The sequence below is a fragment of the Vulpes lagopus genome, chromosome 8 (assembly GCF_018345385.1).
Source record: "Vulpes lagopus strain Blue_001 chromosome 8, ASM1834538v1, whole genome shotgun sequence".
NCBI lineage: Eukaryota > Metazoa > Chordata > Mammalia > Carnivora > Canidae > Vulpes > Vulpes lagopus.
In genome coordinates this window covers 105,319,150-105,336,362 of record NC_054831.1, presented here as the reverse complement: position 1 = coordinate 105,336,362, position 17,213 = coordinate 105,319,150, and the positions used below count along the sequence as shown (strand labels likewise).

The 17,213-nt window shown below is 44.2% G+C and overlaps 1 protein-coding gene across 3 annotated transcripts in view; it reads right to left on the bottom strand.

Moving 5' to 3' along the window:
• Positions 1 to 7,291, bottom strand: part of FCHO2 (FCH and mu domain containing endocytic adaptor 2) — a 115,601-nt gene extending 108,310 nt beyond the window's left edge. For all 3 annotated transcript variants that reach the window (XM_041765634.1, XM_041765635.1, XM_041765637.1), the window contains exon 1: positions 7,140 to 7,291. In XM_041765634.1, coding sequence (XP_041621568.1) covers positions 7,140 to 7,172 — 33 coding nt within the window. In that variant the 5' untranslated portion in view covers positions 7,173 to 7,291. The remainder of the gene's footprint in view (positions 1 to 7,139) is intronic.
• Positions 7,292 to 17,213: the final 9,922 nt, after the last annotated feature.

Genomic DNA, 17,213 nt, shown 5'->3' with positions numbered 1-17,213 from the left:
GCTTCTCCCTCTGCCTGTGTCTCTGCCTCTCTGTGTGTGTGTCCCTCATGAATAAATAAAATCTTAAAAAAGAATATTATCACCAATGAAATCCATTCCTTAAAAAAAAAAAAAAAAATTAGAGTTAGTACCCAAAATACATAAAGAACTTCTAGAACTCCACACCAAAAACACAAATAATCCAATTAAAAAACCAGAAGACATAGTTCTCCAGAGAAATTTACAGATGGCCACAGACACACGAAAAAATGCTCAACATCACTCATCATAAGGGAAATGAAGATCAAAACCAAGAGAGAGGCGCCTGGGTGGCTCAGTCAGTTAAGCATCTGACTCCTGATTTCCGCTCAGGTCATGGTCTCAGTGTCCTGGGATCGAGCCCTGCGAAAGGCTCCAGGTGCTTAGGCAGTGCTTGGGCACCCTCACCTTCTGCCCCTCCCCCTGCTCATGCTCGCCCTCTCTCTCTCAAATAAATAAAATCTTAAAAACACACAAACACAATGGGTTATCACCTCACACCCTTCTGAATGGCTAAAATCAAAAACACAAGAAATAAGTGTTGGCAAACATGTGGAGAGAAAGGAACCCTCATGCATTGTTGATGGCAATGCAATCTGGTGCAGCCACTGTGGAAAACTGTACAGAGATTCCTCAAAAAACTAAAAAGGAATTACTGTATGGTCCAACAATTCCACTACTGGGTATTTACCCAAAGAATACAAAAACACTAATTCAAAAAGATATATGCAGCCATATGTTTACTGCAGCATTATTTATAATAGCTAAAATACATAAGGAACTCAAAGGTCCATCTATATAGATGAATATATAAAAAATGTTGTGTGTATACACACACACACACACACACACACACACACACACAATGGAATATTACTCAGCCATAAAAAAGAATGAAACCTTGCCACATATAACAACATGGAGGGATCTACAGAGGCTAATGCCAAGCGAAATAACTCAAAGACAAATACAATATGATTTCACTTATATCTGGAATTTAAGAAACAAGACAAAGAAAAAAAGAGACAAACCAAAAAACGGACTCTGAATTATACAGAATAAACTGATGGTTACCAGAAGGGAGTTGAGTTTGGGAATGGCGGAAATAGGTAATTGGGGATAAAGAGCATACTTAACCATGGTAAGCACTGAGTAAAGTACAGAATTACTGAATCACTATATTGTACACCTGGAATTAATATAACATTGTATGTTAATTATACTGGAATTTAAAAAGGCAAATTTTTAAAAAATTTAACTCTTCAATTAAATAATCTGGGTTTATATAAAAATATAAAGCCATCTTAGGGATGCCTGGGCAGCTCAGCAGTTGAGCATCTGCCTTTGGCTCCAGATGTGATCCTGGGGTCCCAGGATCAAGTCCCGCGTCAGGTTCCCCGCAGGGAGCCTGCTTCTCCCTGTGCCTGTGTCTCTGCCTCTCTCTGTGTGTCTGTCATGAATAAATAAACAACATCTTAAAAAATATACATATATAAAGCCATTCTAATTAGTATAGTGCAATGTTGACACAATCAAGAACATTATAAATTAGTATCCTACTCTGAGAAAGAACCAGTATACAGAGACACTTCCTTGCTGCACCTGTAAATATCTTTTTAAAGTTACATCATCTTTTGGAGGACTAACAACTGTTTTTAAATATTAAGGCAATGGTGTGGATTTCTGCTATCAAAATTAATTTTGCTAACCAATGTTAATGGAAAAGAAGAACATTTTCAACTCGATTATCAAAGGCACTATACTTTGTGGCAAAAAATGACTTATCAGCAACAAAACACCTGTTCTGTGGGAAGTTTTAAATACATTTTTCTCTTCAAAGTATAATATTAAGTAATTTGTAACACAGCATACTGTTTTAGTTAAGAAAAACTACACTTTAAAGAAAAAGGCAGGATGTGCTACTTTCAAAAGGACTTGAAAATAGTTTGCATGATTCAAACTTTCCTCTAACAAACGCCACAACAAAAGTTTGTCTTTCTATACGCAGGGAAAACAACAATTAATAGGTTGTTTGGTTAGAAACTTAAAAGTTTCCCATTACCTCACTTTGACAAGCTTTATTTGTTTTGGCAGTGCCACTTTAAATATTAGGGGAGAAAAGTGAAATTAATATTGTAATTTCTCTGTTTCAAGAAGTTATAAATGATCCTAAAATACGTAAATTTTTAAGTTGTCTTAGACAACTATCAGATTCTCAGAAGTTATTTAGTTCCTGTTCCTAGTCTTTCCTAGTTCATTTAGTCCTCCTTTGGAACTTTTTATAAAGCTCCAATTTAGAGCTTTCAGTCCCAATTCCAGGCTTGGAAGTAAATAAAATGCAATCTATTTTAACTGTATTCAATAGTGAGAAAGTGAAGCAAAGACAAAAACAAATTAGACTGGGAATTCTCTCCAGATTTCAGATATCCAAATTTAGTCCTGTCTGTCCCTTAAGAGGGACAAACAAGGGGCACCCAAAAACTAGTACAAAGAATGTTCATAGAAAGCATTACTCATAATAGCCAAAAACAATAGACGAGGCTATGTTCAAAGCTCAATTAACTGAGACAAAAGAGAACTTTAAAATGTTACTGTACAATTTGTAGTAAACTATATTTCAATTTTTTAAAAAAAATCTTAATATACATTTTGGAATTAAGTTATTAGCAAGCTTCAAAAACACTTTCATCCATCAAAAAACGGGCAAGAGGCAACTGGCTGGCTTAGTCACAAGAGCATGCTGGTTCGGGGGCGGAGGGTGGTATAGAGACTACTTAAATCAACTTTTTTTAAAAAGAAAACATTTTGGAATGCCAATTTTAAATCCTCATAATAGTCTTATAAGTTGCCTAAAACCTAAAGTCTGAAGTTGATAGGTTATATATTAACTAATTAATTAGGTTGACAGAGTAAACCTAAAATTCACACAGAAACGAAAGGGATCCAAGAATAGGCAAAAACAATCTTGAAAAAGACAACCAAACCTGGAAGACTCTCACTTCCTGATTCCAAACTTACTGCAAAGCCATGGTAATCAAAACAGTGTTAAGGATAGACAATGAAATACAACTGAAAATTAAGGAGTAAACCCATAAACATATGGCCAACTGATTTTTGACAAGAGTGCCAAGATTTTTTAACAAGAGAAAGGAAGAGCCTTTCAACAAAGGTACTGAGACCAGATATCCACGCAAAAGAATGAAGCTGAACCTACTTCTGGCACCACACACAAATACTGACTTCAAATGGATCCTAGGCCTAAACAGAAGAGCTAAAACTATAAAACCCACAGAAGAAAACAAATAAATCTCTGTGGCCATAGGTTAGGACAAACTTCTTAATAAAACAAAAGCATAAGTAATAAACTAGACTTCATCAAAATTAAAAACTGAGGGGATCCCTGGGTGGCGCAGCGGTTTGGCGCCTGCCTTTGGCCCAGGGCGCGATCCTGGAGACTTGGGATCGAATCCCACGTCGGGCTCCCGGTGCATGGGGCCTGCTTCTCCCTCTGCCTGTGTCTCTGCCTCTCTCTGTCTCTCTCTGTGACTATCATAAATAAATAAAAATTAAAAAAAAAAATTAAAAACTGATGCGTCAAAGGAGAATATCAAATTACATCACACCAGTTGGAATGGCTACTATCAAAAAGTAACAAGTGTCGGCAAGGTTGTGCAGAAGAGGGAACAGTCGCACACTGTTGGTGGGAATGTAAATTCACGCGACCACTATGGAAAATAACGTGAAGGTTCCTCAAAAAATAAAAAATAGAAGTATCATACAATCCAATAATTCCCCCTCTGGGTATGTGCTTGAAGAAAACGAAAACATGAATTCAAAAAGATTTATGGGGGATCCCTGGGTGGCGCAGCGGTTTGGCGCCTGCCTTTGGCCCAGGGTGCGATCCTGGAGACCCGGGATCGAGTCCCACATCGGGCTCCCGGTGCATGGAGCCTGCTTCTCCCTCTGCCTATGTCTCTGTCTCTCTCTTTCTCTCTCTCTCTGTGTGACTATCATAAATAAATAAAAAAAATTATAAAAAAAAAAGATTTATGAACCCCTGTGTTCACTGCAGCATTATTTACAATACCCAAGATGTGAAAGCAACCTAAGTGTCCATCCATAGATGAATAAAGGAGATGTATACATACACAATGGACTATTACTCAGCCATAAAGAAGAATGAAATCTTGCCATCTGACATGGATGGACCTAGAGTGTATTATGCTAAGACAGACAAGTCAGAGAAAGACAAATACCATTATTTCACTTATATATGGAATCTAAAAAAACAAAACAAATGAAAAACAACAACAAAAACAACAGAAACACTCAAAAATATAGAGAAAAAAGTAGTGGCTGCCAGGGGAGGAGGGGATGGAGATAGGTGAAATAGGCGGTTAAGAGGTTCAAACATACTATTATAAATAAGTCATGAAGATGACAAGTACAAGCATAGGAATAGAGTCACTAATACTATAATAGTGTAAGACAGTAATGGCACACTGGTGAACATTTCATAATATATGTAATTGTGGAATATCATTCACCTGAGACTACATTGTGTGTCAAGTATACTTCAATTAAAAATAATTTTTAAAAACAAAATAAATATAAGAAATATATTTTTTATACGGACACCATCAAGAGAATGAAAACAACAGCCCACAAAACAGGAGAGAATGTTTACAAAATTATATATCCGGTAAAAGACTACCCAGAATTAAAAAAAAAAAAAAACACAAAAACGGTTACAATTCAGTAATAAAAACAAATAACCTAATCTAAAAATGGGCAGTGAATCTAAAAAGGTATTTCTCCAAATAAATACCTAAATTTATAGGTATTTATTTGTTATCTCCAAATAACAAATAACCTAATTTAAAAATGGGCAGTGAATCTAAAAAGGTATTTCTCCAAAGAAAATATATAAATAAGCACATGAACAGGTGCTTAACATCAGCCATCAGAGAAACGGAAATCAAACCCGCAACGAGGGACGCCTGGGTGGCTCAGTGGTTGGGCACCTGCCCTCAGCCCAGGTCGTGACCCTGGGTCCTGGGATCGAGTCCCGCATCCGGCTCCCTGCACGGAGCCTGCTTCTCCCTCTGCTGTGTCTCTGCCTCTCTGTCTCTCATGAATAAATAAAATCTTAAAAAAAAAAAAAAAAACGCACAATGGGATAATACTTCACACCCATCCACTGTAATAAAAAAGACGGATAACAAGGATTGACCAGGATGTAGAAAAATTGGAACGTCAGACATTGCCAGTGGGACGGTACACCAGACAGTCACTTTGGGAAAGTTCGGCAGTTTTTTAAAACGTTAAAGAGTAACAACAGTATGACCCGGCAATTCCATTCCCAAAAGAAATGAAAACATACTTCCCCACAACGACTTGTACAAAAAATGTTCACAGCGGTATTACTCACGATAGCCAAAAAGTGGGACCCACCAAACCGTCCGTCACTCATGAGTAGATAGGACAGTGGCAGGTTCGGCCATAAAATGTAATTAAGCGCTGATGCACGCAGCTCAGGGATTAACCGGGGAAACATGCTAAGGGAAGGAAGGAAGCCCATGCACAGCGCAACGCAGACGATCCCACTCAGGCCGCCAAGACCCGCAGACATAGGACTATAGGGGCGGGAGCCTGCAGATGCCTAACCGGCCTAGGCTGACCTAGGGGCGACAGGGGTCACGGCTGCTGGTGGTACAGGGATTCTTTGCTGATGACCCTGTTCTACAACGGCCGCAGGGATGCATGCAAAGGAACGCAGAAAGACCCCTAAGCTGTATGCTTAAATGAGTGTGTACTATATAGTGCGTGAACTGTGGCTTAACAAAGCTGTTCATTTTTATTTAAGATTTACTTATTCATGAGAGACACAGAAAGAGAGGTAGAGACCCAGGCAGAGAGAGGAGCAGGCTCCCTGCAGGGAGCCCCAGAGGGGACTCGATCTGGGGTCTCCAGGATCACGCCCTGGGCCCAACGCAGGTGCCCAACGGTGAGCCCCGCAGGTGTCCAAGTTTGTATGATTTTTTTTATAAAATATTGTATTTATTTATTCACGAGACACGAGAGAGAGAGAGAGAGAGAGAGAGAGAGAGAGAGGCCGAGGGAGAAGCAGGTTCCATGCGGGGAGCCCGACGCGGAACTCGATCCCAAGACCCCGCGGTCACGACCTGAGCCGAAGGCAGGTGCCCAACCCTGAGCCCCGAAGGCGTCCAAGTTTGTATGATTAAAAAAAATAAAAAAAAAATGTATTTATTTATTCATGAGAGTCAGAGAGAGAGAGAGAGAAAGAGAGAGAGAAGCAGGGGCAGAGGGAGAAGCAGGCTCCCCGCGGGGACCTGAAGCGGGACTTGAACCCGGGACCCCAGGGTCCCGCCCTGGGCCGAAGGCAGGCGCTCCCCCGCTGAGCCCCGGGGCGGCCCCACAGAGTTGTTTTTTTTCAAAAAAAAAAAAAAAAACAAAAACCTCGCGTCTCCTATTTGTGCCCCTTGCGGGGGGGGTGGCGCGGGGGAGAAAATAAAAGATTGTGGACCAGGGGCCGACCGCGCGCGGACGGGGGTCGGCGGGGAGTGCGCGGCCCGGTCCCCGAAGGGCCCTTCACCCCCGCGACGAGCGGCGGGCGCGGGGGGTGGGGGCGGGGTCGCGGGGGTCACGGGGGGTCGGGGCCGCCCGCGCAGGAGCCCGGAGCCCGGAGCCCGGAGCCCGGCCCGACCCGCCGCGTCCTGCGCTTTGTCAACAGGCCCCGAGGCCAAGTCCCGGGCGGCGAGGCGGGGAGGAAGCGCGGGCCGGGCGGGGGGCGGGGGGCGGGGAGGTGGGGAGGGGAGGGGGAGGGGGAGCCCGCGGAGCCCCCGCCCCGCCCCCGAGCCCCCCCGGAGCCCCCCGAGCCCCCGCCCCCCGCTTTGTCCCGGCGTCCTGGCCGCGGGCGGACTCGGGGCCGCGCTGACAGCCGCCGCCCGGGGGTGGGGTGGGGGTGGGGGGGGGAGGGGGTCCGCGGGGCCCGGGGCGGCGGCGGCGGCGCGAGGACCCGCCCGCCCGCGGAGCCCCCCCGCCGCCCGCAGGCCGCCGCCCGGCGCGGGAGGCTCGGCGCCCCCAACCCCCGGCCTTACCCAGAAATCCTCGACGAAACGCGCCATGACCATCCCGCCGCCGCCGCCGCCGCCGCGCCAGGCTTCGCGTCCGCGCCCGCCCGCCGCCGGGTAAACACGGGCCCGGCCCCCGGGCGCCCCCGCCTCCCCCGCCGCCGCCGGCCTCCCGGACGCCGGCCCGCACCCGCACCCTCCAGGGCGCATGCGCCACCTAGCGGCCGCGGCGGACGCGCCGGGGCCGGGCCGCGCTGCGCATGCGCCCCGCGGCCGCGCCCGGGCGGGGTCGCCCCGGGCCCCCGGAGTGGCGGGGTCACGGCCGCGCGCGCAGGCCCCGGACTGCCGCGGGAGGGCCGGGCGGCGGCGGGGGGCCCGGGAGCCCGGCTCTGCTCGGGGCGACGCTCCGGACGACGAGGGGCGCGCCCCCAGGGCCCCGGGCCCCAGCCCTGCGCCCCGGGCACGCGCAGGCCCAGGCCCAGGCCCGGCCGCGCGGCGGGACCCACCCCGGGACCGCCCCCCCGGACCCGGCGCCTTGGGAAACAAAATTAAAATTAAAATTAAAATATAAAAATAATAAAATGAAAAGTAATAAAATAATAAAATAAATATAAATATAAATAAAACAATTAAATATAAATAAATAAAAATAAAATAAATAAAAATTAAGTTAAATTAAAACAAAATAAAATATAAAATAATAAAATAGTCTTTTCCAGGGCTTGTTCGTTGAAGCCCCTAGCTCTCGTGGCGACTTGTACATTTTGGAAAAACAGACACATCCCGGCACAACGTAAAGGAAACCCCCCGCCCACTTTTCCAGAGTCTGGGAGGGGGGGACAACGTTCAGTCCCGGTAGAGACCGGCCTCAAGGTCGTGGCCAGCAGCTCAGCTCAATGCGCAGTCTGCAGCGCTTGCAACCGAGCGAGCCTCCGACCCGCGACACACTCGGGGCCGCTCCCCCGACACGCGCGTCGCGCCTGCTCAGGTCTCGTGACTCCAAACGGAATGAGCGTTTGCTTCTTGGGGAAAATGATTTTGGTCCTCAAAAGCAAAAACCACACAGTGCCTCGCACGTGCATGGGGCTGTAAAGGGTTTGTTGAATGGGGAGTAAGTGGATACTGGTGTTGTGATTTTTTTCCTTTTCTTAAAAATATCTTTTTTTTTTTTTTTAAGATTTTATTTATTTATTCATGAGACACACAGAAAAAGAGAGGCAAAGGGAGAAGCAGATTCCATGTGCCGGGCCTGATGTGGGACTCGATCCCGGGATTCCAAGATCAGGCCCTGGGCTGAAGGCACATGCTAAACCTCTGAGCCACCAGGGCCGTCCTTAATATCTTTAAAAAAAAAAAAAAAAAAAGAATGTCTTTTAGAAATATATAGGCTGAAAAAAAAAAAAAAAGAAATCTATAGGCTGTAACAATTTGCTTTAAAATAACCCCCCGGGGCAGAGGAACAATGAGTAGGGGCACGGTAGGACTGACTATGAGCTAGTGATTGTTGGGAGCTGGGTTATGGAAACCTGGGTACAGTACTACACTCCCTTTGTGTATGCTTGATACTTCCTTTTCTTAAAAAGTCTTCATAACACTGTCATTTACACCAAGTGTCAGGGGAAGGCTCAATCTGCTACAGTTCTCTGAACCATTAGTCTAGCGCTTTCTTCATCCTGAAAAAAAAAAAAAAAAACTTTAAAAAATACAGCCATCTAGATCTCTCTGCGAATAAGTTTGGCATTAAAATCCTAGTATCACGAGGCACTAACCAGCTGAGACGTAGGGAGAAGAAGCCTTTTCCTAGACTCACGCTTACAGGACCTCACATGTTACAAACACATTAATTTATTAAAAAAAAAAAAAAAAAAGACAGGTAGATGTCTCAGGTAGATCTGGATCTGATGCTGAACTCTGGCCCATAACTGCATGTACCCTCTCCCATGACCAACCCCAGTCAGGCCCCTGGGAAAGACTTCCTCATAGCTCTTGACCTCTGTCTTCAGAACAAAAGGTGTAACTCCCAAGTGCAGAGAGAGCGGTGGGTGGGAGAGCTGCCCACATCAGAGACAGGCTCCTTGAGGGTCAGCGGTGTTTGAGCAGCAGAAGTGCTTAAGCAAGTTAACTCGTCCAATTTTTCCCCCAGCAGGAATGCAATAGATTCTTGCATAACAAAGTGCTGTTTTGCATAACAAAGTGGTGTCAAGCACAGACTCTCCTTTTTTTAGTGTTCTAACACTGACGGTTTAGCCTGGCACTCAAATAACTGCACAGGGAGCACTCCACTTGTACTCGTACCTGTGGTCTCATCAATATATCAGAGGCGGGGTTACCAGAAAGACCAGTATTCCGCGTACTTTGGGGATTTACAAGACTCAGTAGGGCTGAAACCCCATATTCTGTAATTGCCTGATATTTAAATTGTGGGAATTTAGGGTAAACACTGATTAAGGTGTAAATTTCAGCCACATAGAAGAAGAATGTGGGTTGTGCCTAGCGCATTCTGTTCTCTCAAGTGAGGTTTGCTGGGGTGCACAGACACTCTGGCAGAGCGTAGATAAGGCCACCAGAGGGTAGCTCACTTTTGTGCCATTAGGTATTTGTGACCCACACACTTAGCCCTTGCTTATCCAAACACATTTTGAAATTACTAAGAACTGACACACATAACAACACTGTTCCACTCACTGCCTATAACACCTGGTACTTAATAGTCACTCAATAAACATGCAGTGAGACAGTGCATGAATGACTGCACCTATCATAGAAATGTCACGGTGGATGATATTTGATTATGCAGTGACTCCATTCTTTTACTCATACCCTTGGTGCTAGGTCTTAGAGCTTTATAAAAAATAGCATTATTTACATTCTACTTGATATAATTTTCTCACATTGATTTTTTCAAAAGAATTCTTTGGGGCTTGAATATACTTTTTTTTTAATTTCTTAAATTTTATTTATTTATTCATGAGATACAGAGAGAGAGAGAAAGAGAGAGAGGCAGAGACATAGGCAGGTTCTCTGCAGGAGCCTGATAGGGGACTCTATCCCAGACCCTGGGATCATGCCCTAAGTCAAAGGCAGACACTCAACCACTGAGCCACCCAGGCATCCCTTGAATATACTTTTTTAAAGGGTTATTTATTTGCGAGAGAGAGAGAGAGAGAGAGAGAGAGAGAGAAAGCAGATGGAGGTGCAGAGAGAGAATTCTCAAGCAGACTCCCCACTGAGCACAGAGCCTGACCCCAGAAGCCTGAGATCATGATGACAGGAGCCAAAATCAAGAGTCAGCCACCTAACCTAGGGAGCCACCCAGGCACCCCAGCTTGAGTACGCTTCTTAAAGGATAAGCTGCCTTTTGTAACAAAAATTGAGATAATAATATTCAAAAACTGGCTCCCAGGGGTTGCTGCTGGTCCCCACTAAACTCTGCCCCCAAGCATGTGCCTTACTACTAACGCGGTAACAAAACACCCACGACTTGACAAGTGGTAGCAAATAAGAGAGGAGAAATTAACGCAAAATTACCTAAATCTACATTCTCTGGTTTTACGAAATATGGCTTGTCTCCCAGATTTGAGGACAAGATATCCCTTTTCATTCCTTAGTTTGATCTCGTACTTCCCATCTTGAGGTCACAGCTCACACTTCCTTAATCAACATTCAGTTACAAAGACCATTTCCTCATTACTTCATTCGAAACCAGTTCTATTCCCGGAGAGTAGGCTACAAAATAAAACACATGTTTTCCCATTTATTTTCAATACAATTTTGCAAAGGTGCTTCTATGTGTTTCCAAGATGAGAGTGGAAGCGGAGAAGCTGCGCTAACCCTCTCCTACATCCTGCTGATCTCTTCAAGGGCAGCATCCGGTGCAGGATGCAGTAGACCCCATACGCATCTCACATCTCCTACTTGGCGAGAACAGGGGGCAGAAGAACTAAGCTCCACTGAAAGAAGAGAAAGAGGCAGATCCCTGGAGTCTGGCGCTCTCCTGTTTGTCCCCACTCAACAGCAGCATATCGAAAGCCAGAGCTTTACGCAAAACAGAGAGAAAAGCAAAAGCTTAGCAGATGGTGTGCAGCCAGACTGCTCTGCAAGGGCGGGGAGACACAGACACGCTCATCAAAGTGCAGACTGGAGCTAAATATCATCCTCCACGCGCTGGTCTATGTCAGAGCAGCTTCTGGGCACACCCGGCTTCTCTCCTGAGTGCACCCGGGGTTCACTGGCTGTTCTTTGGTGTGGCGTCCTCTCTAAATCCAGAATGAGATGTGCTTTCTGATGGACTCTATCATCATGCTGTGAAACAAACACAGAACACCTGACAGGTTGTTCAGGGGTTTACAGTGCTGCTGACCACAGGAAACCCAACACAAGTTTCAAAAGTGGAAAAAAAAAAAAAAGATAGGGGCACCTGCCTGGTTTGGCCTGTGGAGCACACGACTCTTGATCTCAAGATCATGAGTTCCAGCCCCACGTTATGAAGGGCACTGAGACGACTTAAAATTTTTTTGATTTTTAAAAAGTAAGAAAGGAGAGACACCTGGGTGGCTCAGTGGTTGAGCACCTGCCTTCAGCTCAGAGCGTGACCCCGGGGTCCCGGGATCGAGTCCTGAATCAGGGGCTCCCTGCATGGAGCCTGCTTCTCCCTCTGCCTGTGTCTCTGCCTCTGTGTGTGTGTGTGTGTGTGTGTCTCTCAGAATAAATAAATACAATCTTTAAAAAACAGGTAAGAAAGGAGAATTTGCTGAATTACAGAAAGTCAAAAAAGGTACAATACTGTAGACACATGTTAAGTGGAAAGAGAAGATGACAAGGAAGATACATTAAAATTATAAGAGTGTACAAATATGCATATAAATGGACAAAATCAAAAGAAAATGGAAAATGTATGCGTTCAGGTGTTGAGATTGTGACAATTACTAAACACCTAAAATGTATTCTAAAGTAGGATATAAAGAGCAATCACTGTCCTTTGTTTTGATTTGAGTATAAATGTCACTGGGCCAAAAAAAAAATAAAAAACAAATAAAAATAAATGTCACTGGGCCATATCTTCCTAGGTCTTTCATTAACTCTCTCCTCTCAGTCATTCAGACAATGAGCAATTATTGGGCACTTAACACAATGAAAAGACTCTCTGCTCTAACAAAATTCACAATCTGGGCAGCCCGGGTGGCTCAGCAGTTTAGCACCGCCTTCAGCCCAGGGTGTGATCCTGGAGACCTGGGATCGAGTCCCATGTTGGACTCCCTGCATGGAGCCCGCTTCTCCCTCTGCCTGTGTCTCTGCCTCTCTCTCTCTCTCTGTGTGTGTCTTTCATGAATAAATAAATAAAATCTTAAAAAAAATTCACAATCTGACATAGACTCATAAGAAATAAGACAATAGAGACAATGACAATCCAAAACAATGTGCCCAGAAAAGTGCCTGGTGTACAGTTGACAATAAGCATTTATTAAATGAAAAATGAACAAGTCACTGTTTGTTCAGAAGGATAACCTCAAAGAAATTCAATTTGTCCCCTTTTGTTTTTCTCCCTCCCCACCTCTCTCTCCCTCTTTTCTTTCTTTTTTTTTAAAGATTTATTTATTTATTCATGATAGACATATATATATATAGAGAGAGAGAGAGAGAGGCAGAGACACAGGCAGAGGGAGAAGCAGGCTCCATGCTGGGGGCCCAACGTGGGACTCGATCCCGGGACACCAGGATCATGACCTGGGCCGAAGCCAGGCGCCAAACCACTGAGCCACCCAGGGATCCCAACATCTTTCTCTTTTACTAAGTCTTTCCTCGGAGCTCCTGGGTGGCTCAGGGGGTTAAGCGTCTGCGTTCAGCTCAGGTCCTGATCCCGGGGTCTTGGGATTGAGCCCCGTGTCTAGTTCCCTGCTGGGTGGGGAGGCTGCTTCTTCCTCTCGCTGTGCCCCTCCTCCTCCCTGTGCTCATGCTCTCTCTTACTCAGCTCTCGCCCTCTCAAATAAATAAATAAAATAAAATCTTAAAATAAATAATTAAGTCTTTTCTTTCCACACCGTCAATTCTGAAACACGCAAAAAATGTAATTGTCCAAAACTCAGATTCCAATCAAAATCTAGGGCTGTCCCACCCTAAACAGGATGTCTGGTCATTGTACTAGAAACCAGTCACTTCTGACAAGCAGAGGGAACAGACAACCAAGTCCATCTGTAGGCAGGACTGTGATGTTCCCTATCAAATCCTTAAGACCCGGGAATTCTGATGAGCTCGCAGGGAGGCAGCTGGTCTGGGCCAAACTGGTCAGATCCAAAGACGACCCAATAAAGCTTCATGTCTAGCTTTACAAGTCCGCTGGATGACATCTGCCTTCATATGCTTTTTTAATACTGTTTCAAGAACAAACTGTCACCAATTAGTTATTTTTCTTTTCATTTAGGTCCAGAAGATGTATGTTATTTTTTTTTTTCTTCCCACTTCCCACATACTAGCTAAAACCACTTTTTTCTTCAAGCTGTCATCAAGGATAACTCCTCCAAAAAAAGAAACTACCAAGCCATTACCTTCTGGGTAATCTCACTTATATTTCTTGTTTTCCCCATGTATTTACACATATAGCCTTTAGATTAAGGTTTCTTTTTTAGGATTTTATTTATTTGTTTATTTATTTATTTTTAAGATTTTTATTTATTTATTCATGAGAGAGAAAGAGGGAAAGACACAAGCAGAGGGAGAAGCAGGCTCCATGTGGGGAGCCCGATGCAGGTCTCGATCCCAGGACCCCAGGGTCACAACCTGAGTCAAAAAGGCAGACACACAACCGCTGAGCCACCCGGGTGTCTCTAGATTATTAAGTAGTTTTTATCTTGACACAGACAGCTCTATGCTGTTCTATGTGGCATCGTTCTTGTTTTTCTTTTCTTTCTTTTTCTTTTTCTCTCTTTTTTTTTTTTTTTTTTGCAGGTGCATGTGCTTGTATTGGTGGTTGTGGGGATTCATCCTTCTTTGTTTACTCTTGAAAACACATCATCTCCTATTTCTCGATGTTTCCATATGGGCTCCCACATTGGGGTGTGGATATATCTACAAGTACACATCCCCATTCACTCTTTCAACAATTGTGTGTTGCGTGTTGGTACTGTTTTACGTGTATGACACACGGTAATGAAGAGAACAGGTAAATCCTGCTCTCAGAAATCTTACAGCACAGTAGGAATGGCAGGCAAAAATAAAATAAAATATGTAAGTAAATATAGAGTATAATGTCTGCACTGTGTTAGGAGACACATAGTCTAGTGATAAGTGTTATATTAAAAAAATAAGGCAAAAAGAAATAAGAGAGATCAAGGGCCATAAAGTATTTTATGTTTTATATATATTTTTAAAGATTTTATTTATTAAAAAAAGATTTTTATCTATTTATTTATTTATTTATTTATTCATGAGAGACACAGAGAGAGGGAGAGAGAGGCAGAGACACAGGCAGACGAAGAAGCAGGCTCCATGCAGGGAGCCCGATGTGGGACTTGATCCCAGGTCTCCAGGATCAGGCCCTGGGCTGAAGGTGGTGCTAAACCGCTGAGCACCCGGGCTGCCCTAATATTTTATTTTAAAATAGCAGATGAGAGAGGGACCTGGGTGGCTCCGTGGGTTGAGCGTCTGCCTTCAGCTCAGGTTGTGAGCCGAGGTCCTGGGATCGAGGCTCCCCGAAGGGAACCTGCTTCTCCTTCTCCCCCTACTGCTCCCCCTGCTTGTGCCCTTTGCTCTCTCTCTCAAATAAATAGATAAAATCTTTAAAAAAAAAAAAAAGCCATTGAGCAACTAAATAAAATATGGCTCTGGAACTAAGATTTTAATCCTGACGCTGATACTCGTGAGCTCTCTGATCTTGGGGAAGCTACTCAACTACTTGTGCAACCCAACCGCACATCTGTAAAGTGCGGATAATACTAGCACCTGCCCCAGAGAGTTGCTGTAAGGACTTAATTCTTTAAAACATGGAAAGTACTTAGAATAGTGTCCGGCATATAGGAAACGTGATAAATGCAAGCTGTGCATGTTATTAAGAGGCCCAGGGGTGACGGGGCACTATTTCAGGGAGAATGTTGGAAGAAGGCCTCTCTGAGAAGGTGAGTGGAGTGAAAGAGTCACCGGCTGTCTGGGAGCACAGTCCCTCCGGGAAGAAGGAAAAGGGGGTGCATAAAGCAATGAAGGTGGTGTGGCTTAAGCAGAACAAGCAGGTAGGAGCCGTAGAAAACGAGGAAAAACCAGAGACCAGGTCACCCAGAGCCTTGCAGGCCACAGAACAGCTTCAGGTGTTGTTGGGAGAATCCTAAGAGGCCATCACAGGGCCTTCAGCAGAGGAGGATCACGACCCAGCAAGAGCACGCTGGCTGCTAGAACAAGCTACACAGGGGCAAGACAATGTGGTGCTAACTCTTCACCACCACACCTCTCCAGATATACTACCATGGTGTTCAAGGTGTGTGAATAAACAGAAGCAAGCAAGGTGCGCAACAGGACGTATGGCATGTCCCATTTGCATGAAAAGAAGAAAACTGTGGGAGCATCAGGCTGGCTCAGTCAGCAGAGCAAGCGACTCTTGATCTCGGGGTTATAAGTTCAGGCCCCACATTGGGTGTACAGATTGCTTAAAAACAAGATCTTAAAAAAAGGATACTGTATATGTGTACACACATATGCAAACGTATATGCTCACATGTATATATATATATATATATATATATATACACATAGACATTTTATACATATATATATACACACACACACAATTTATGTATAGTGTGAGTATTTTCTTATGCGTTTACATCCTATCTTGGGAAGCATATATAAGAAACTGGTACCTAGGCTTGTCTTTGCATTTAGTCTGAGCCAAAAGACCCAGAAGCCTTTGTGATTATGTCCGAAGAGGGGAAGTAGATCATAGGACGGCTCTTCTTCACATAGGGATGCAGGGAGTCCAGCCGGATGCCTGGCTCTTTGGAAGAAGGGGAAAACAAATTTTGGTAGCTGGCAAGTAGATTTGGCCAACGATATGTTGTGTCTCTTCAGTCCGTTAGGATAAGTCTTTTGTTACTGGAATATTCTCTTGAATTATATCTTAAATACTTCCTAAATGTTCATTTGAATGATACCTTCACTAGCTTATTTCAGTGTGTAAACTGACAGACACCAATCGTACATATATAGGTTTTCTTTTCCTTGTTTTCCAAAAATGATAATTTTGTTTTTTCATTTTGTTCTGTTTCTTTTTTTTTTTTTAAGTCCTCCTCTCCTTTGTGTGCCTACTTCATTGTGCTTTCAGCAACGCCTATTTTCCATTGTGCTGCCTCTCATGTCAGGTTCCTATCTGCAAATGTTTTTTTCTAGCTTTTTTTTTTTGAAAGATTTTATTTACTTATTCATTCATGAGAAACACAGAGGAGAGAGAGAGAGGCAGAGACCCAGGCAGAGGGAGGAGCAGGCTTCATGCAGGGACCCCGATGCAGGACTCGGTTCCAGGACCCCAGGGTCACGCCCCGGGTTGAAGCCACCTGGGCTGCCCTTATCTAGCTTTTTTAAATGTGATCTCTACGCCCAACCTGGAGCTCAAACTCAGGACTCCGAGATTACCGTCACGTGCTCTACCGACCGAGCCAGCCAGGTGCCCCTCAACAATTTTTCTTTTCTTTCCATTTCTCCCTGAGCCCAATTATCTTGTGTCATAACACAAAGAAACACATGTCTTCATGTTTTTATCATACGTACATTCCTTTAAATATTTCTGCTTTGTGCTCTTATTTTACACAGATGAATTTAATAGAGATAAAAATTTAAAACTTAATGACAACTTATTTTGTCTCAGTCTTTACCTGCTCCACAGTGAGACTTCTTCATCTGTCATTTGGTTTGCCTGCCCCCCCACCTCCCCATCAGCATTCTTTATTCTCTCTTTCTATTGCTCCTATGATAGCACTTTTTTCTTTTTTTACTTATTTAGCTTTTTTCTTTTCTTTTTTTTCTATCTTCCTCTCTCTCTCTCTCTCTCTTTTTTTTTTTTTTTTTACTTATTCAGCTTTAAATAAGCTATTTGGATAGCCATTTACTGGAATTCCGTGTGAC